This window comes from Glandiceps talaboti, chromosome 13, assembly GCF_964340395.1.
Source record: "Glandiceps talaboti chromosome 13, keGlaTala1.1, whole genome shotgun sequence".
Taxonomy (NCBI): Eukaryota; Metazoa; Hemichordata; class Enteropneusta; family Spengelidae; genus Glandiceps; species Glandiceps talaboti.
Window position 1 is genome coordinate 8,046,839 of NC_135561.1, and position 21,152 is coordinate 8,067,990.

Below are 21,152 nucleotides of genomic sequence, written 5' to 3' on the forward strand. Positions count from 1 at the left end.
TGCTACATTATTAGAAAGTGGGCAAAACTTGACTGTTACTGACATGTCCAAACAATACGAGATGCATGCACATCAGACTTGTTTGTGTAGTATATAGGGTCCGTCAATTTAGTTGGATGTCATGAACAATGTATTTACATATCAATTTTACTACAAAGTACTCTATGAAGTACAGTGCACAAAACACTGATGAGCTTTGATTTGTACCTTGTATGGTATATGTACTATAAACTCCCATATGTACATGCCATGCCATAGAGCATAATATCACTCCAGGGTGTACAGGTACACCAAACATAAATATCACTTAGCAGGACTTCAACAACATTCCAGGCCATGGCAGAGCTGCACTCTGATCATAAACCCTCCACCAACGTGCCCTGACACATGTAATAGTGGGTTAAAGTACACTACATATGGCCTAAGTTTATCATGGATAAAACAAGGTGTAACTCAACAACTAGTAACACAGTATGTCCTCACAAAGACGTCATAACCCCTACAAAAGACTCAACTAAGGATTGTTAGGAGATAAGGGGTTATGGGTATATATTTTCAAACTTGACCCACAGCTGATGGTAGAGGGTATGATACAGTGAGTCAAGGAATAACACTACTAGTACTACATACATGTACTATTCCTACAAACGGAACGTTCCAACTCTCCTTCCATTTCTTACACCAACTTCATATAATTTCGCCCCTTCTGATATCTATAAATACATAAAATATCTTAAAACTCTGTATATTAAATAAATATTAATATTTCAATTTCAGACAAAATGTAAAATCACTCCACATTGCAGAGTAAAAGTTTTTGAAGGTAAATTTAGAGCAGAGTTTAAATTATGGCAGAGTACTTAGGAGTACAGTTTAACACTATCTCTATGTATGTGTGTGTCTCTCTCTCTCTGCCTATGCTACTATAGTACAACTTTACTACCATATATGTGTATTCGTGTAAAACATTAGAGCAAAAAAAAAAAGGTGTATGCATTCTATGAGATGCACTCGTTTTATACAAAGTTTGTGAGACACACATTGACATGGGTTGATGGGTGTTACTGTAGTACAGCAACAGTACAGAAAAGATAGTATACAACTTTATGCAAGCCAGTTCTATCTGATACAAGTTTTTTCATGCACAGGAACAAGTCCTATTTTGTCTGGGTTGTTTTTTTTAAATGTAAGTAAATTATTACAAGCACTGTCTCAACAGAAAAACACACCTTATAACATTCAAAACAAGTTAATACACTGAAAAATACAGACAAATCACGATACATGCTTCAATATAGGATTCTGTGTTTTTGTGTTTTCACAGCCATCATTCAGAAATCTAAAAGCAAACTATGTCGACTGTCTCAGGTTTCAAATAACAAACTGCTTTCAGTCTTAATATTTTTGACAATATTCAGAAAGACTTTACTCAATGATACCTAAGAGATATTGACATGTAAGCCTTGAGGTAACTAGCCATTCACATAACAGACTGGCAAATCTACAACACAAACCTCAGGCAACTCTTTGATAAATTACTGATACATGTACCGGTATATTGAATAACTAAAATTTAGCAAAACATCTCAAAAATTCATAGTGGCATGATCGTCAGCCTATTAACTGTTCAAAGTTGATTCATTTTTGCTAAATTTTGTTTCAGCATGTAAATCCTGTTTTTCCCAACTAGTATTCTGACTCGGGTCGTCAACGTTTTTCTAATATATCTCCAGTTGGAAAATAGGCCTGATAATGACAACAATATCTTAGCACACTGCAGTAAACTCAAGTGTTATTCAACACATCTCAAAAGTTACAATTTTCATTGTATATCAATATTCCTGGCAGTGTTTTAATGCTACCACTTTCTCCAAAATCTGTCCATATTATAATTTCAAAAAGAAAAAAGAAAAGGCAAGAAAAGGTAAATGCAATACGTAAACAAAATGAACATTTATAAAATTCAGATTAAAATTCGTTCTCTTTCTACCAAGGGGTATTTGTTTATAGTATACACAAACAATTGCTTGCTTAGACTGTAAGATACGCCGTGACGCGTGACGTTCCACCCTCACCGGCCTCCTCTCAGGGGTTGGTCGATGCGTGAGGACACCCTGTCACGACGTGCCTTCCAGCCTATTGCTTGCTAAGCACAAAAGGATTTTAAACCAACCACCTGAAACCACAGTTTAACGTATAGATGTATGTGTGCATAATTTGGCAAGGAATTTAGTTAACTATTTCAGATTATAGATTTCAGATCCTGCTGAAACTAAACTCAATCTCTGAGTGTACAATTCTTCTCCTGGTATGTATACATGTAAATTCCTTGAAACTTTAAACTGAATGACGTAAATAGATCATAATAAAATAATTGCACTCTTTGTGATATTTACATTGTGTTGCTCCTCAAATGACAGGACTATAACTCTTCTCAACTACTAGGTCAGAGTTCATCTCCATAGTAACAGGATCTATGCACCAACTGATCATTATATAGTACATATCTGAACATTAGTGAAACTGGTTGCCTCATACATGACTGTATTTCACTGCAATCCAGTGACATGACTTCATCAAGCACCATCAAATCTGATAATATAAGATGTACCCCTTACAAAGCTTGTCTATTGTATCTTATGTCATAAGATAATGATCAAACCCTTCAGCATTAGAAGTTTGAATAGACATGCACTGCAAACTTCAATGCCTAGAGTTACAGGAAGTGCATTCATATGTTATTATGTGTCAATGAATTATAGCTGGGTACATATATACTTCTGTATCCCTACAACTACTTTCTCCTTATTCATATTTATATACTTATATACATGTAAGTTGTGTTATAATTGATGATGGACATATGAGCATGCTGTCAACATTTCTGTACACAGTATGTATTCTCATATGACGTCCTGTGTGATGGCCAATGGGTACTGTATGTACAAGTCTGTTAAGCTTCCCAATGGACATGATGTTTAGATCGTTGCATCACTGTATGATTTTCATCCAGTTTACGATGACTAGAGGTAGCTTTGTTTGCCTTCTCAGAGACTCCGGACAATCTGATTACATTCTTGATTTCTGGTGGTAGAATCCCATCGTCAATCAATTTACACCACTTCCTGTACTGTAATTAAACAACAATAAATCTATTAGCAAATTGTTTGTTGTTGTTGTTGTTTATCTGATATGGCTGATGATCAAATCAGATAAAAATGCATTTTTATATATTATCATATATCCAGTATACATTCCAATGCAATTCAATGGAGAGCATGTGCTTTGAACCCAGGCAATAATTTTCCATATCGTGCACCAAGACACTTTGCCCAAATATGGTGAGTGCCGCACACTCATCAATAGGAGCTCACTCAGTGATTTGGGTTTGATAATTTCTTTACTATTTTTATGTTTCACAAATAAAATAATATTTCACTGCCAATGTTATGTGATTCAAATGATCTTTCTGTGCCACTACATAGGGTATATGATGAAACCTTTATGGCCCGGATATGGGTTTTGCGGACCTCAATAGCACAGCTTATAGGCTATCCTAAAGTCAAGCCCTTCTGTCGCACAACCTTGGTCTGCAAAACCCATACCGGAGCTGTAAAAATTATTAGAATATTCACATCAATATCATATGAATCCATGTATTATCTGTAGTTTTTATTTTTGTAATTTTTGCTTGTCCCCTCCAAAGACCTCTGAAGAAGGGAGAAGTTGTAAAGTATCACCTGCATAATAAATACTTTCAACAAAATGGGTAGAGGTGACTGTCACTTTTGAGAGGATGAAAGATTTTGTATTATGGAGACTGTTTTATTGAAATGGTGATAAGTGACAGAGATGACATGTCTGTATGTATCTTGGCTGAAATCACCTTCCCAACACAGTAATTATGATCACAACATGAGCATGGCTTCTAAGTTCTATACTAACTTAAGCTGGGAAGGAACTTTTTTGCTGGGTAGCATACACTGGATAACATGACTGAAAGTAAGACAACTGAACTTACAGTCTCAAGCTCATCTCTGAGTTTTAGTATGTCTTTCTCTTTTTCAACCACCAATTCTTCTAATTGTTGGTATCTAACTTTTTTCCTGGCCCGGCATTCCCTTGCACTCTGTCGACTTCTTTCCAGTTTCGCTTTTTGGTCGATCTTCGATGGTTTCCTTCCTCTCCTACCAGATCCGGTTTTCTTCACCTTACCAGTTGGCACCCGCTACAAAACAAGAGTATGCAAATTAGACTCACATATATACTCGGGGATTTCCCCAAACTTTACCTGGAAATAGGGACTTGCCTGATACCTGGCTGCACATTCGAAAAGACAGCTCGGGTGATATTGTTGCTTTTACTAAGACCATGGAGGAATAAGCCGCAAAGCGTCGTCAAAAATACTTAGAAAGGTTATACAATTCCAAATACTTTCTGGCTTACATCCGCATGCTCAAAAATGACCTGGATACAACGACAGATGTTAGCGACCTTGAAAATATTTCCATTGTATGTAAACAATATGGCGATTCCTTTGTTGGATTAGTTTCGACATGAACTACAACAATGTTGCTACGCGCTTGAATATCTTCCAAATGTGTTCTTGGATAGTTTACTCTATCACTAACGATTTTCATATAGTCTACTAGACACGAGTGGTACATGTTGGCCAAAGCACTATGGAAATTTCTAGAACATATATCGACAGAGGTAAACACCGATTGGACCACTCTAGTCATCACTGCACTGGAGCTTAGCACCCAAACTCGCTCACCTTAGCTTTGTTTTCATTTTTCCTGGCTGGATTCCCAAACCCGCCTTTCATTCTGCTAAATCCGACGGGTATGGGTCTTCTATCGTCCTTCAATGTGTTCATTAACGTTAAAAGCTCCCAGGATATGCACAATTTCAGCGATGTTCACGAAGAGCTCTGTAGTTCGATGCAAAATAAAAACAAACCTGATGTAATGGTCATGTGATAGTCATGTGATGGTCTAAATATAGACCCCATTTTATTGGTCCTCTGTAAAATTTGCATAGCCCACATCCAATGAGCTTCAAGGCAACGTGTGGTAGTGCGTCAGCGTATACTCTCACAATACCAATAAACTAGTTCACTGCAGATGTGACTGGTTAGAGACGACACACCTACTTATGAATATTCATCTTTCAAAAACACGTATTAACATGAATAATTTCGGTCATTATGAATTTTGGTATACTTACAATGTCTCTTGGCTTGGCAAAGAACACTTAAAGTAGTCTGTGAACAGTCAGTGCAACAAAACGAATAATTTCAACAGTCCGACGATAATTTTAAACAAAAGTTGTAAACTTAAACATCCCTGTAAAACACTCTAATTTTCATTACACTATAAAAGTTCAAGTGAAAGTAATTGAACTTTTAATATAACAAGAATAAAATACAGAAATAAAGTGAACTAAACTTTATTTCACATTTATACCTTCAGAGGTAAATCATGTGACCTCCATGATCCAAACCACAGTCGCTTGTGATCTAATATTCTATTCAACTATGGTCGTAATGCAAAATACGGCGTTAGGTATTCACAAATATTTACAAAATATCGTCACCGTGTTTGCACATAACAAGCTCAGACAACTATAAATAATTCTCTATAGTGGTCTGAGGTTAAAGGATTGTATTGTATTCAATTTATTTCTGAGTTATTTTTGTATGTTTTACCATGCTTGCGATGGCATGTTGTTATGCAATAAAGATTGATTGATTGATTGATTGATTGATTGATTGATTGATTGATTGATTGATTGATTGATTGATTGATTGATCGTATGTGTAAACACTGATGACACTAATTTTTGAATATTCATAAATACTTAATAATGCCATAATTTTGTATTATGACCGTCCTTGAATAGAATATTGCTCACAAGCAACTGTGTTCCAATCCTCCGAGTTATTGAAAAATGCCAGCTGCGCTTATAAAATAAAGATAATGAGTTTCTCTTTTGACAGTAAATATATGTTTTAGCATAGATAGTCTCCACTATCTATGATCTTAGCAATGCATATATCTTTCTCTTGTTGTCTTCATATATGTATAGAATAGTCATACATCAATGGAACCAGTTCAGATTTATTGGTGTCAGATACTCACACCATAGAGGGCGCACTCTACTCCATGACTATTTTTTTGAGTAGCATCACGCATCAGTCGCATGGATACTGTACATGACCATTTACTGAAGACTATATACCGTAGACCTTGAAGGGGACCACAGAGGCCACACTCCAAGATATTTGGATATACCTACAAAGGAAACTCAAAATGCAATGAATAAACTTCAGAGATTGTTGACGTCATTCTGAAAATTAGTGCCTTTACCCTTTTGATAAACACGAGAGCCTCAATTTGTACATTTGTTTAAAGTTCTCAAACAAGATTTCAAAAACATTTTTCATTTTCCATTCATTCATTTTAAAGACAATAAGGGAATTTAAAACAGTTCGAGGTAATGCAGTAAAGGTATTACTTTTCTGACATATTTATTTTCAATGACTCTTAGGTCATGATCATGTTAACTCAGACAGCAAAATTCATTCATTTATCATGTTTATGGAAAGAAACATCCCAGCAGCTCATTTTTTGTTAACAAACAAACATACCGGGGTAAGTAACAAACAAACAAACAAACATACTGGGGTAAGTAACAAACAAACAAACAAACAAACATACTGGGGTAAGTAACAAACAAACAAACATACTGGGGTAAGTAACAAACAAACAAACATACTGGGGTAAGTAACAAACAAACAGACAAACATACTGGGATAAGTAACAAACAAACAAACTGTTTGTAGCGTTACTTATAATAGCCTAATAAATTGATAACAACTGATATACGACGGAGATAAGGTTTGCCTCAATTGCAGTCCATGCAGACGGCCGAATAGAGGTTTTACAGCTGTTTACTTGTGTTATGTAAGAGCCCATCATCACATGTGTAAATATTGGTACTCATTGATAACAAGTCCACTTGCTTGGCTAATGGCTTGTCCCAGTAATGCACTCAAATAATTTCTACAAGTATATGATTTCTTATTGATATTTCAACTTTTATTTCAAATTTGATAAAATTGTACTCAGAATTACTGTGGATATATCAAACAAGATAAATATATCTTTGATGAACTTTTTAAAAAACTTATCATGACACGCCATCTCTAATTCCAAATTTTTGATGGTGTATGTAATATTGGAATAAACAACACGCAAAAATAAATGGTTTGGTAGTGGCGAAGTCAGTATGGATAGTACTTTATGGGTGACTGGTGGACGTGACATCATTAATTGTGAAAAGCAGATCACTGTCGTACCATAAATTACCATTATTGGTGGCTGGTGGAAGTAATGTCAATGAGACTGTATACCACTGCCAGTATCATCACATTTATTGCTGGTTGGTGGCGTTAAAACTGGTTGTGAAAACAGCTCACTGCAATGATCATCGCAATCAAAATACCCGGTAATGTCAATTATCGAACCATATCACTGTGACACCATAATCATCAACTAACTGGCCAAAGGTCTGATAAATCTATTACCCATGATGGTGGCAATAGTAATGTCAAAGGTAAAAACAGATGATATCTTCTTAAAGATGTGGCATGAGTTATTAGAATCTTGTGAGCTGACAATTTCCACATATATCTCTGTTTATTGGAACACTTCATACATTGAGGATAGAACTGTTGCTGCTTTAACAACCCATTGTTGTTCATGGCATCATTCAATACAACCTGAATATAAAGAATCAATACGATAAGAAACTGTTAACATTTTGAAAAACAAGTGTGTAACAAGAGTGGTCAGGAATGATCCTCGTCACTATCTTCCAATCATCTAGTGTATTGGACACACAGTAGTATATAATGCATACATTTATATTGTGATTTCCCAGAAAACTGAAATATTGTAAAATGGGAAATTTTCATTCCAAAGTCAACTTATTAATGAAAATGCAAAAAAAAAATGTATTGGGTAAAATTACTTCTGTAAGTGAACTTGGTGTAGTAGGCTCAATATGCAAACATTTATTAGTCGCTGAGAATTAGCTGAACACAATAAAATAGCAAATATTTTAATTTTTAATCCATATTTTAATTCAACTAATCTTCTTCAATTTTTATTTTTATTTTTATTTTCTCATTACAAAAATGTCTATGTTTTTAGTAGTGTTCCAATTAGTGCCACTACAATTGTGCAGTCTCAGAATGGTATAAGTGAGTACACTTGTATTGATACTACATAGTTACTCAACTTCCTATATATCACATTGACAATAGAGGTTTCAGCAAAATAAGACAAGCAAAAACTAAAACTATTGTTGCAACATGTTGATATCAGCTATAGCATTAGAATAGATGTTGGTTTAGTTGTACAGCCCATAACACCAAAGTTAGGTGTTTTCTGAATGTACCACAATAGTTTATATCATTCATATCAAGTATGAAAGTGTACTGTTTCATTTGGTGTAATTGAAAAAAGTTTGGTACAACAGGGGTGATACATGTTTTTGATCTGCCCTGTTTGACGTCACACAGGCAAAGATTTGCATGTGTTTATGTGATAAAAAGCATTATCCTTATACTTACAGATACTGGTGGTTGGTGATCTGCAATGAATTTCTTTACTCCAAACCACAAACCACAAGTATGACAACCATATCTTTTACCAAGCTCCTGTATCTGTCCCTTCTGGTATCTAGTGGCATACCTCAGAGATGCTGGCAATGCTTGTCTTCCAAATGCACCTATAATCAAATATTACAAATCAATGCTTTTTTGCTAAGGTCTGGGGACCCTAATAACAGAAAGGTGAAAGTGGTAAAACTGACATAGTTTCCTACACATAGTATGCAGGAAACATGTGGTGCCTGTTTGGGATATTTGCACTCATGCTTGCAGTGTTGTAGTCCTGCTTGCATACGGAGTAATCTGCAACTCGATTCTGACAATTGTCCCTACTATTTCTCTTAGAGTCAAGTCAGCAATATAGACTCATGCACCGCCTGTAAGCAGGGCTAGCAGTGTTGCTGCACAATACATGCACTCATGCATCACTGAGTTCTGTCACATTACACATGAACTAATATCTTTGACATTATGCTCTTCAAACTGTAACCTAGGGTTAGTTGAGAATTTCTTTAGCATTTACATAGATCTACTATTTGTAATCTGTCAAACACTTTAAAGTTCTGTGGCTGACATTAAAGCAATCACACAGTAATCACCACACTATTTCTGTGTGATTTTGTACCAGAACCTTAGGCCCATGTAGTGCAGCTTAAGACTGACAGGAAGGAATACATAGCTATGGGCATGGCACACTGTGTGTGTACCTGACTTGGTAAAAGTGACTGAATACTTTGCTACAGTTAGTGAATTTAAAATTAAGAACTGAGTCCCTTACCTGGATGTAGCAAATGACTCGGCAAAACTGATTTAAATTTTCCACTGAGGGTCTTGAAAACACCAGCAGTGATCATACCATACACAGGCAGACAGTGAACAAATTGTGGCATGGACACTTTATCTTGACCAGAGACGGGTACATTAATATCTGGGAAGGAAACAATCAAATTATGTTTATTATTTGGCACTTCATTGTCATAATCATCATCACGGTTGTGAAAAGTAAGTATGAAAAAATATCAAGTGTTCTGTCAAGTAAAACAACACCAAATAATCTTTATAATGTCAATGCATGGATATGGTGTTAGCATATTCTGGTGAAACTCTCAGTGTCTTGGAACGTTTAGCTTTATTTACATATTCTGTAGATGGGTTACTAACCTGGGTTATTCAGTATAACTGGTTCAAGGAAACTGGCTGTGTAGAAGCTAACAGTCGATGCAAGCATGCCCGATACAGTGACTGATGTAAAGCCATACAGAGATGAAAATAACGATGCAGACGACAGCAGTAAAGGTTTGAATATCACATGTTGAAACAAACCCAAACAGCCTGGAAAAGTTACTATACCAATACCAGCAACACAGCCATAGTAAATAACTCTACGATAATTGCGACCATTTTCAGCAACCATGACACATTTTGATCATACGACTAGAGTAGTTTGGCGCAAGTCCCGAAAAGTTTCGCTAAACTGTCGAGGGGAATACAGTAGCTTGTAAACAGGCGAACGAACACACACACATTGTTCACGTTCGTTTTCGGGATTCCCTTGTCCGCCTAGGCTACTAATAATTGTTAACAGTGTACACGAATGTCGAAAATGCTGTAAATAGACTGCAAATGAACCGGTAGTGGTGAATTTTAAACGATTTCTGCTGTCTTTCTCAGTGTAAACCATGGAAAAAATCACGTAATGAAAGATTTTGGCTAAGTTCTTTCAAAGTTTATACATATAGAAAAACAATGACGAGTTGAGGGGTTTTAGGAATCCCCCGCCAGCCATTCAGGTTACGTTATTAGTTACCCCCTCTGATATGTATATGACATGCGTGAAGACTGTGTTTTCCTGTGTGTAAACATAGACATACTTCTCCACTGTGTATGGTTTAAGCCAAAAAAAGTGAAAGCAATAACTTTGCACAACTACAGTACAATGAATAATTTGTCGTCAACTTTTCTAACCATAGACTGTAGATGTAGTAGCAATTCTTAGCACTCTAATTTGTAAACTGCAAACACTCAATTCGACATAGCTGCAATAATTGTAGCGTCTTGTTGCGGTTTTGTGGGTTTTTTCGTCTGTTTTGGTGACTTTTTAAGTTTTTGTGTTTAACCCGCACCTAACGTGCGGGTTAAACACAAAAACTTAAAAAGTCACCAAAACAGACGAAAAAACCCACAAAACCGCAACAAGACGCTACAATTATTGCAGCTAAATTCGACACTGACCTGTGCGTGATAACCGCAAGGTGTTAGAAGCACGGGGCACTCAGGCTTAGTTAGTTATGTTTACGAAAATAAACAAACAAACAATAAATGAATGAATAAATAAATAAATAAATAAATACTCTCGATTGAAGAGAATAGATAGCCTCTAGCCTTGATGGTCACTCTAAACACACACAAACAAATCACACGGACATTTCTTATGCATAATACGACAGCAGTACCTTTATTAAGAAACAAATACTGTAAATAGTTATAAATTGCAATAACTGCTACAATATTGATACATTATAGTCCCTTAGCCCAATGTTTTCGCAGTCATTTACACAAGAAGTGTCAAAAGAGGGCACTCCACATGTGGAAAAGTTATAGCTACATTTTGTAGTAGCAAAATAACATGGTGTGGTATTTGCCGACTACTGTCCTGCTGACAGTCCACAGGCCCCTGTGCAGCTGTCAGCCAGGTGGCGGATGGCGCCCTCTGTGCCAGAAGTCACAATGCCATCCGGATCGGCAAATACCGGCACTCGAAGGACAGACAGCAAAGTGAAAACAAGTAAGTAATTACGCTCCGTGTGATATATTTATGTGTGGCAATTTTAGTGTGTAAATTGGTGTGACTAAATATATTGGTTGGGCTACAAGCCGTGCTGTTCAAAGTAACTTTACCCTAAAGGGAAATTACTTCACTGGCGCTGCGACTTTTTCGAGCTTGCGTTGGAAATCGTTTATTATTTGTTGTGTGATAATTTTGTTACCGGCTTGACAGTACGAACTGCGTCGGAGGTTTCGGACTACAAGTCACAAAAAAGGCGACGTTTGTGTCGAATTGCTAATTGCTTCGGCGCTACGTCAATGCCGACTTGTTTCGATCTTTCTTCGTACTAGGGTACTCTCACTACGGTGACAATTTCTTTGTTACAAATTGAGCATTGTTTCGCTAATTTGATTAGTACGAACTGCGTCGGAGAGTTCGGTTACAAGTCATAAAAAGGCGACGTTCGTGTCAAATTGCAAAACTGCTTTGGCGCAGCGTCATATGCCGATTTGTTCCGATATTTCCTTCGTACTACGGTACCTCAATTTAGTAGAAATTTGTGTTCTTTGCTGACGAAGGACTTTCGCCGACATTGTATTTGAATTTCCCGCGACGAGTTTGTTTTCGCATAAATTAAATTGTGGTCTGATTGGTATTTGCAAATCAATTACACTCGTAGCAGTTTAGTTTATTGATGCGTGTTAGGTTTGCAGTGTGTCATTTTTTTTCTCTAATTGTGTGAAAATTAATATTGGAGAAGTTTTTGGTCTACACTGAAAAATCGCCGCATTTGTAGGCTAAGCGGGCGTTGCCACGTACACACGGCGAAGTAATTTATTCGCTGTCAAATTCTTTTGCCTGTACAGTTTTCAACGATCCACCTTTCAGTTTTGGTTGGTTACAATTTATTTAAAAGCGTACACTAACCGTCTAGAAAGTTTTCGTTTCTAATTTATTAGTATTTCGATTGCTTTCCAAATTCTGCAAACTTTTTGTCTTTGAAACGGCCCGAGTGCACTGATACTGCGAATTTATTTTTGCACATTTCAATAGCATCTTGCGAGCCGTCTTAGGCGATTCGTTGCTTTATTTGCTTACTCCTTCTTTTGATTTGAGCTACCACTAAATTTTCCGGGGTGATTACCAATCAGTGTAGTCAACCTATTTTATTCTTGTTTTTTTTTTGCTTTTGTCTGATTAGGAGAGGGTCGTTTGGAAACTAAAATTTTTTTGTCACTTGCTCTGGTACTTTAGAAGCCTCAGTAAGGACAGTATTTTTACACGTTCTAGATCTAAGGTATTCACGGTAATTGCCTGTTAAATTAATTTAACTTGTATATATATCTGGTACCTAGTATTTAGCAACGGTAAACAACTTTTTTAGGACGTCTACCTGTTGGGAACGCCCTATTCAAATCTATCGAAGTTTGACGATTTACATACAGGCAGAGTCACTTACACGTACCTTGCTTCATTTCCATAGAGTTGTGTCGCCGGGGTGTGTGTATTTAACGTCAAATAACGGTAGTACTTTAAGCTGACAATGGAGTACAATCCCCTCTACATTAATATTTGTAGTCAGAGGGAACTGTTAACGGTTTCGAATATCGGTAAGAAAACTGCTGAAGCCATTATTAATCTTAGAGACGCTATTGGGGACTTAAAATTTGAAAATTTAAGGGAGTTGCCTCATTTTAAAGTCTCTAACGACTTTTTAAATAGGGTTGATTTTACGCCTGCATCGGCATTACAAGCCACGCCAGAAATTGACGACAATCTAGGCTTAGATATGGCGGCAGCCCTAACTCCCTCGACAGATCAACCATACGATCTTTCAACTAGTTCCCACATGTCTGCTGTTTCCCCATTAACTGGTGGTGGAGGCTTAGTTGACACTTCTATTACACCACCACCACCACCAACAACAACAACAACAACAACAGCAGTAACAACAACAACAACAACAACAACCACCACTAAGCCGACAATGACAATGACTTCAGTAGCTCCAACAACGAGTGTTTACCAACCGACAGGGGACCCGACAATAGATTCTGTTGTGAGAGTTATTGATTCAAGGGTTCACCCTTCGGAAGGACAACCGGCAGTTAGGTCTAGGACTGGTAGTACTTATGGTAACCCTAGGGGTGGGTACAGTGTAGGGAGTAGGTTACCAGGCCCCCCGCAACTAAATACAATCGCTACTCCAAATATACCATGGGGGAGGCCGGAACAACAATACATGTACCCACCGACTTATCCATATTTATCTTACCCCTACTACCAACCTATGCCAATGCAACAGCCGTTTATGCCGTACATGGTACAACCACAACCCCCTACCTACTACCCAGGGTACATGCCCCATGTCTCGGATGGTCCGGTAAGAGGTGGTGTGGCTAGCACTAGTGTACAATCAACACCGATGAATCCGTTACCATCATTTCATATGTCAGATTATACAGTTTCGCCCGACACTGGAGTACAGGGTGGTGCTGACCGGCAAAGTCCAGTTATGGCCACCCCTGCCCAGGTCCCTCAAGGGCATCCTGTCTCTAGTCTTTTTCAGGGCACAGCACCAGCTTCTGTGACTCCCCTCCTCTACCCACATCCACGGAGTACGGGAGAGAGGGAGTACGCAGGACCATCAAATAGGCCGGCCAGAATACCCAAGACTGTAACTTATGACGGTGTGGGTAAGTGGAGACCTTTTCACATCATCTTCACTAAGTTGGCCGACAGTTTTGAATGGACAGCCCAGGAAAGAAGAGACCAATTATGTTGGTGTTTAACTGGTAAGGCCAGAGATTTCTACGCTCTCCTATTAGATCAGGAAGCAGAAATTGACTATTTCACCTTAGTCAAAAATATGGGGCGTAGATTCGGGGACCAAGAACTACCCGAGACTGCTTTAATCAAGTTTCAGCAGTGCAAACAGGAGCATTCAGAGACCTTACGAGACTGGGCGGACAGAGTTATGTCCCTCGCTACTGTAGCCTTCAGTAGTGTCCCTAAAAGGGAAGTCGAACAGTATATGGTCCTAAAGTTCTTGCAAAGCTGCTGGGACAAAGAAGCTGGCCGCACTGTTGCCATTCTCAAACCATCCACTTTAGGGGAGGCTTTAGAAAGGGTTAAATGGTGCCAGTATGTAAACACCTCCATTTCTGATAGGGCACCACGCCCCCAAGTACGATTCGCAACCTCTGATATGGATGCTGATGGAGACTTGGTTCGGGCTCAGGCCTTATCAGTAAATTCTGTCCATACAGGACAACAAGTTGTTAGGCAGGAGAAGTCGGGTGACCAGAGTAGCAGAGTAGGGGATATAGATCGAAGGTTAAAGAACTTAGAATCCTGTTTGGCAGACTTAACGCAACAACTGTCTACTGTGACGCAACACATAGGCAGTTTAGTTTCGAATAGGTCACCACAAAGGTCAAGTTCCCCCAAGCGAACATCTGAGGGTTGCTTCCGTTGTGGGTCAATGGAGCATTACATCAGGGATTGTCCTTCAGTCTCCCCCATGCGTAGTCGGTCACCCCCCAGGTCTAACAATTTTTCGGGAAACACCAAAGGGTCAACTTACCAGGCCTAGGGTTGACCCGTTTAGTCAAAGGCCAGTCCAGTCCTTGTAATGGTATTCCCTCGTCTGCATCCCCTTTCAATGAGGATATGACAGAACGTGTGGACTCACCAAAGTTGCAGCAAATAAAAAATCAAGCTGAGCAAATTATAGCCTCTCATGCCAATGATGCTGATGAGGTGACAGTTTGTCAGTTGCAGTCAGGGTCAATGTACAGTATTCCAATTTCAGTACAGGGGCACTCAAGTTATGCTGTCATTGACACAGCTGCTGAAGTCACCATTATTTCAGATACGCTTTATAATAAGATCAAAGTTAAACCCCCAGTTATCAAATCAGTAACCATGCAAACTGCTGGTAGGGATTTAAAGATGAAGGGTTTTATTATAGGTCCAGTAGAACTTGGATTAGGTAAAAGCTCTTTCTGGGAAAAGGTCTATGTCGCACCAATTGGGAATGAAATGCTTTTGGGCTTAGATTTCCTTAAATCCAATGGGGCAAAATTAGATCTTTTAAATGGTAGACTTCAAATAGGGACTGAGATCATTAGCATGTCTTTTGACAATAGGCCGGCACCACCTAGGATAGCAAAGGTCACTGTGACCCGTAGAACAGATATTCCCCCCAACTCAGTGGTAAGACTACCCTGTACCATTTCGGAGCAGATGTCTGACTACTTAGTTGAGCCGGTGGAAGGTCTGAAGGTTATGGTTCCCAAGACCTTGCATTCAGGAGGATCAATGCCAAAAATTTGTGTGGTTAACCCGTCTGTGGAGCCAGTGGTTTTGCATAAAGGCAAGGTCATTGCACAGGCAGCCGAGGCTAACCACATTCCTTTTGAAAAGGCCCCGGAGCCAACATCAGAAACGATCACGGATTGGCAGATACCTGAACATCTACAAGATCTTTATGAAAGGTCTATATCCAACTTAAATCTGGAACAAGCGAAACAGGTAAAACAATTACTGTATGAAAATTCAGATGTTTTCGCTAAGAATGACTTCGACCTTGGCAACTTTACGGCCCTTGAACACGAAATCGACACTGGTGATGCGAGGCCCAGTAAAGAGCGCATGAGGAGAACCCCCATGTGTTTTGCCAATGAGGAAGAAGCTCATTTAAATAAAATGTTAGATTCTAAGGTAATCCGTCCGTCGACTTCTGATTGGGCTTCCGCACCTGTTCTTGTAAGGAAGAGAGATGGAAGCGTCCGATGGTGCATTGACTATAGGTCTTTGAATCAAAACACCATGAAAGACGTATTCCCCCTCCCACTTGTTGATGAGTGCTTTGATGCATTGTCGGGTCACTCTTGGTATACAAAATTAGATGCAAACTCGGCTTACTGGCAAGTTAAAATCAATGCAGCCGATTGTAAGAAAACCGCTTTTACTACCAAGTACGGTTTATATGAATTTACTCGTATGCCATTTGGACTCTGCAATGCCCCAGCGACTTTTTCAAGGGTCATGAACTTAGTGCTAAGAGGGTTAGAATGGGACATTGTATTGGCATTTCTTGATGATATACTAGTGTTGGGCACTTGCTTTGAAAATCACCTGTGTAACCTCAGGATGGTATTTGAGCGACTGCGAGAGTTTCAATTAAAACTGAAGCCCCGCAAGTGTGAGCTATTTCAGAGACAAGTTGTCTTCCTAGGACGCATAGTGAAGGATGGTAAGGTCGAACTAGAACAGGAATCAATAAAAGTTATCAGGGACTGGCCCATTCCAAAGAATGTTAGGGGAGTCCAAAGATTCTTAGGCTTTGCCAACTATCACCGTGCTTTCATTAAAGATTTAGCCAAAATGGCCATTCCATTGTATTGTCTGACGGGTGAGAAGCCATTCAGTTGGGGCCAGGAGCATACTGATGCTTTTGAACAAATCAAATTAGCACTATCTTCGGCCCCCGTAATAACTCTCGCTAACCGTCAGGATCCATTCATTCTGGACACTGATGCTTCAGATTTTGCCATAGGTGCAGAACTTCTTCAGGTTCAAGACGGGGTGGAAAGGGTAGTTTCATATGGTAGCTATTCCTTGACAGCAGAGCAGAGGCGTTACTGCACTACTAGAAAAGAATTACTTGCAGTGATTAGGTTTACTCGGCAGTTTAAACACTACTTGCTGGGCAACTACTTCACTGTAAGAACGGACCATAATAGTTTAACGTGGTTACTGCGCTTTAAGGAGCCACAAGGCCAAATAGCCAGATGGTTGGAAGAATTGAGTCAGTACCACTTAACTGTTCAACATCGTCCAGGTAGTAAGCATGTCAATGCTGATGCTCTCTCCCGCATGTACCATGACAACCCTTGTCCAGACTTTTCATTTCAGGTGAATCCAGAGAACCTTCCCTGTGGTGGATGTCCGTACTGCACTAGGGCTCACTGTAATTGGTACAAATTCCAGGAAGATGTGGATGACGTGATCCCTCTTGCAGCGGTGTCCCCCTTGGAAGAAGTTCTTAATGAACCTAAGTGTGAATTGGTAAGGCCTATGCAAGATTCTGTCACTTCTCAGGTAGGTGTCCATAATCATCATCCACTCTGGCCCTGGGAGCCTGACCAGAAAGTTAATTTGGACCCTGAGAGCATCTCTCAACCCAACGATAGTTTATACGATAGTTTATACCCTGATATTGACATAGTGAAAATATCTGAACCAGGCCCCCGACTTTGTGTAGTCACCAGATTTAGGGGGAAAAACACTGGTATGTCATTTCTGGGGTATCAGGATGTTGATATTGAGGAGGCCCAGGGGAAAGACCCAAATCTACAAGACCTTCTGCAATGGCTAAAAGTAGGAACAAAACCCAGGGATAAGGACATCTTTTTGGCTTCCCCTTCTAGGAAATACTATTGGATAAATAGAGACCTTTTTTTACCTAGACGGCGGGGTTATAAAGAAAAAGGGAATTGATGACAATCTTGCAGTTCTGGTTGTCCCGGGAGCTATGCAGACCGAACTTATCACATTACACCATGATATTCCGGCTGCTGGCCATCAGGGTATGACCAGAACAAAGGCCAAGGTGCAGGAAAAATACTTTTGGCATGGTATGTCCAAGGATATCAACCACTTTATTTCTTCCTGCCCTATCTGCAATAAAAGCAAAAAACCAGTGAGGAAGGCTAAATGCCAACTCACCCAATATCATGCTGGTTCACCAATGGAAAGGGTTCATCTAGATTTTTTGGGACCATTACCTAAAACGACTGCGGGTAATGAATATATTCTCATGATGGTAGACCAATTCACGAAATGGGTGGAATGTATTCCCCTGCCATCTCAGACTGCTGAGGTAACAGCCCAAGCAGCTGTGAATGGTTTCTTTTCACGTTTTGGCTACCCATTTGAGATTTTTTCAGATCAAGGACCGAACTTCGAGAGTAAGCTGTTCACCGCAATCTGTGAAGTGTTGCAGATCCACAAAGCTAGGACAACACCATACAGACCATCTGCCAATGGCCAAGTGGAGCGCTTCAACAGGACGCTCATGGATGCAGTAAGGTGTTTTGTCAGCAAATCTCAAACAGATTGGGATCTGTACTTGCCACAGATTGCAGGGGCCCTGAGGTCATGTGTTAATAGGAGTACTGGCTTCACACCAAACAAATTGATGTTGGGCCGTGAGATCAACCAGCCGGCGGACCTCATATTCAACATCAAGGAGGAGGACACTGACTCCCCCCAAGGCCAGATCCAATATATCACTGACCTTGAGAGAGCCATACATACAGCACACGAAGTTGCCAGGTCCATTCTGAAATCCTCACAAGAGAGAATGAAAAGGGATTATGATTTGAGGGTAAACATGCATCCGTATAAGGTAGGTGATTATGTTTATATCCTCGAATCAGCAACAGCAAAGGGTAAGTCACGTAAACTTAGTCAACCTTGGAAAGGCCCTGGGCTAATCATCACTAAGTTAACCCCATACTTATATAAGATTAAGTTCCAGCGTGCCATCGTGACAGCAAACCATGACCGGATTAAATTATGCAAAAGTCGAGACAAACCCTCATGGATCTTAAGATTCAAAAATAATCTCAATAAGCATAGCCAGGGTAAACCCTTAGTTTCTGATGCAAACGATACTGTGTTGTATTGCACATGCAGGAAGCCCTACAGAGGCGAATTCATGATACAGTGTGACAGCTGTTATGAGTGGTATCATGGGACCTGTGTGGCGGTAACCTCGCGTGAAGCTCAGAAAATTAAGGAGTACACTTGTCCGACGTGTAAATAATCTGTTGCATGGAATTACCTTTATCCCTTAGAGACATATCACAAGAATTAAAAATGAACGACAACAGCCCAACAAAGAGGGATTGGCAGCAAGAAAGAGTGCCGGGAGCCAGCCGCAAGGAACAAGACCGAAAACCGGAAACCGGGGAGGAGGCCTTGCGGAGAGTGCAGCGGTCCACGAGGATGAAGGTCCTAATGACCTGGTCCAGACTCACTGATGCACTCGCCACCTCCCCCCTAATTGAGAAAAAGCAGGCCCTAAAAGGTCAGTATCAAATAGCCAGGCGTGTTGGGAATTGGTACTGGGTTTCCAAGATCCGACAGGAAGCGGACTTGCGGCTGGGCATTGATCGTACTTGGATTGACGCCAATCTAATCCATACTAGCAGGCGTCAAATGAGGTGGCAAGAGACGCCTAAACCCAAAAAAAGGTATGTGGCTGACTACTCTGTCCCAGATGATGGCATGGTCAAAGATTATCGGACCAAGTTCCCAGAGATTGTGGAGAGCTGGCAGCGACCATCTGAGCACTCAGACCAGTCGCAAGGGGCAGCCCTTGAAGCTGTCCTGCCAGTAGTCCATAATCAAAAGGAACTGCCACCAGAGGGGACAGATGTAGCACAGATGGATCACTCGGGGTTGGTTCCCTCTTTTGAGGACAGCCGGCCTCTGGGTGACCCATCAGCGCTGGAGGAACACCTTTCCCTCGCAGCGGCTGCCCCCCTTGAGGAGGTAGTTGAGGCGAGTGAGGGAGGCTGCTTCCTACCGGCCAGCCATGAAATTGAGGATGAGATGCCTGCACTGGAGGGCCCCTCTTCCCCGCCCTCGGTTGCCATTCCCAATAGGGAGGAGTTTCCGATGGGTTGGGAGAGTGGAGTCATTTCAGCTGAGGACTCTTCTCAAAGGGTAAGGCGTAGGAGGAGGAGGTCTCGGGGAACAGCCAGAGAGAAGCGGGGGCGTAGGGCAAGGGCTTTAGCTTCCCCCCCTACAATGGTTTCATCCCAAAGGTTAACTGAAGGGCAGCCTGAAGTAACCAGAGGGATTAGTAAATCACGTAGGCGTAGGAGGAAGAAAAACCCTGGTCAGACAAACCCAAGAGTCAGTTCTGAGGTGAGCCCCCCTGTGGGGACTCCCAAGGAAAGGGCCATTTCTCCAGGACGGAAGTTCTCTGAGATGAAAGTCACATTTCGTAGTGAGGGTGAGGTTGGACCTCGCAGGGTGACGGTTGGCAAAGGCCGGTCGAACCCAGCAGAACCCAGCCCCCTCACACACCCTCCTCAGACACGAGGCAGGATGCCCCCGGGCACTGTCCTTTGTCCAATTCCAGAGTGTGGGGAGAAATGCAAAAAATTGAAGGAACACATGTTCCTTAAGCATATTCCCCCAGCACTTTGGGAGAGTGACCACCCAATGGTCAGGAACAAGGTGTCCTCTGCACTGAGGATGTTGCGTGACTGCATATTGGGTGAGGGCAGGCCAGGGTCAGACCCTGCTGTTGAACTGGTGTCCCTCCTCAAAAGCGCGGAACATCTGCGCATACCAGCAGGCGCGTTGATCACGGACAATTACCTTCCAGTGATGCGCCGGTTGTGTATGGAGTTTGGATGGGCTCCCATCCCACAAAGGTTCACACTGAGCCCACCAAACTCCCCTGCCGTGTTGGTTCATTGGAGGGTAATATTGACACTCTTGTTGTTTCTTACAGAGGAGCAACGGGCAGCATTTGCAACCATGTTTGGTGAGCCTGTATCGGTTGGCCAACTGGTAAGAATGACTGCCTCGCCTTCTGTAATGTCACAACGAGGGGGTCAACCGCGATCCGCGCGATCCGCAACCGTCAGTGCGCCGCCAGTAGAGGGAGAGAGGAGT

General features: G+C 40.6%; 1 protein-coding gene across 1 annotated transcript; it reads right to left on the reverse strand.

The window, feature by feature from the left end:
• Window positions 1-1,047: 1,047 nt before the first annotated feature.
• LOC144444159 (cAMP-responsive element-binding protein-like 2) lies at window positions 1,048-4,975 on the reverse strand. Its single transcript, XM_078133571.1, has 3 exons — window positions 4,778-4,975; window positions 4,022-4,228; window positions 1,048-3,130 (listed from the first exon to the last, which is right to left on the reverse strand). The coding sequence occupies exons 1-3, from the start codon at window positions 4,877-4,879 to the stop codon at window positions 2,954-2,956; spliced, it is 486 nt and encodes a 161-aa protein (XP_077989697.1). The 5' UTR covers window positions 4,880-4,975; the 3' UTR covers window positions 1,048-2,953.
• Window positions 4,976-21,152: the final 16,177 nt, after the last annotated feature.

Bases quoted from the DNA above. Each gene is read 5' to 3' on its own strand.
- LOC144444159 (XM_078133571.1), bottom strand. From the start codon at position 4,879: ATGAACACATTGAAGGACGATAGAAGACCCATACCCGTCGGATTTAGC. The intron at 4,229-4,777 runs GTGAGCGAGTTT...CTTGTTTTGTAG, and splicing joins AAAATGAAAACAAAGCTAAG to CGGGTGCCAACTGGTAAGGT. The intron at 3,131-4,021 runs GTAAGTTCAGTT...GTTTAATTACAG, and splicing joins TCAGAGATGAGCTTGAGACT to TACAGGAAGTGGTGTAAATT.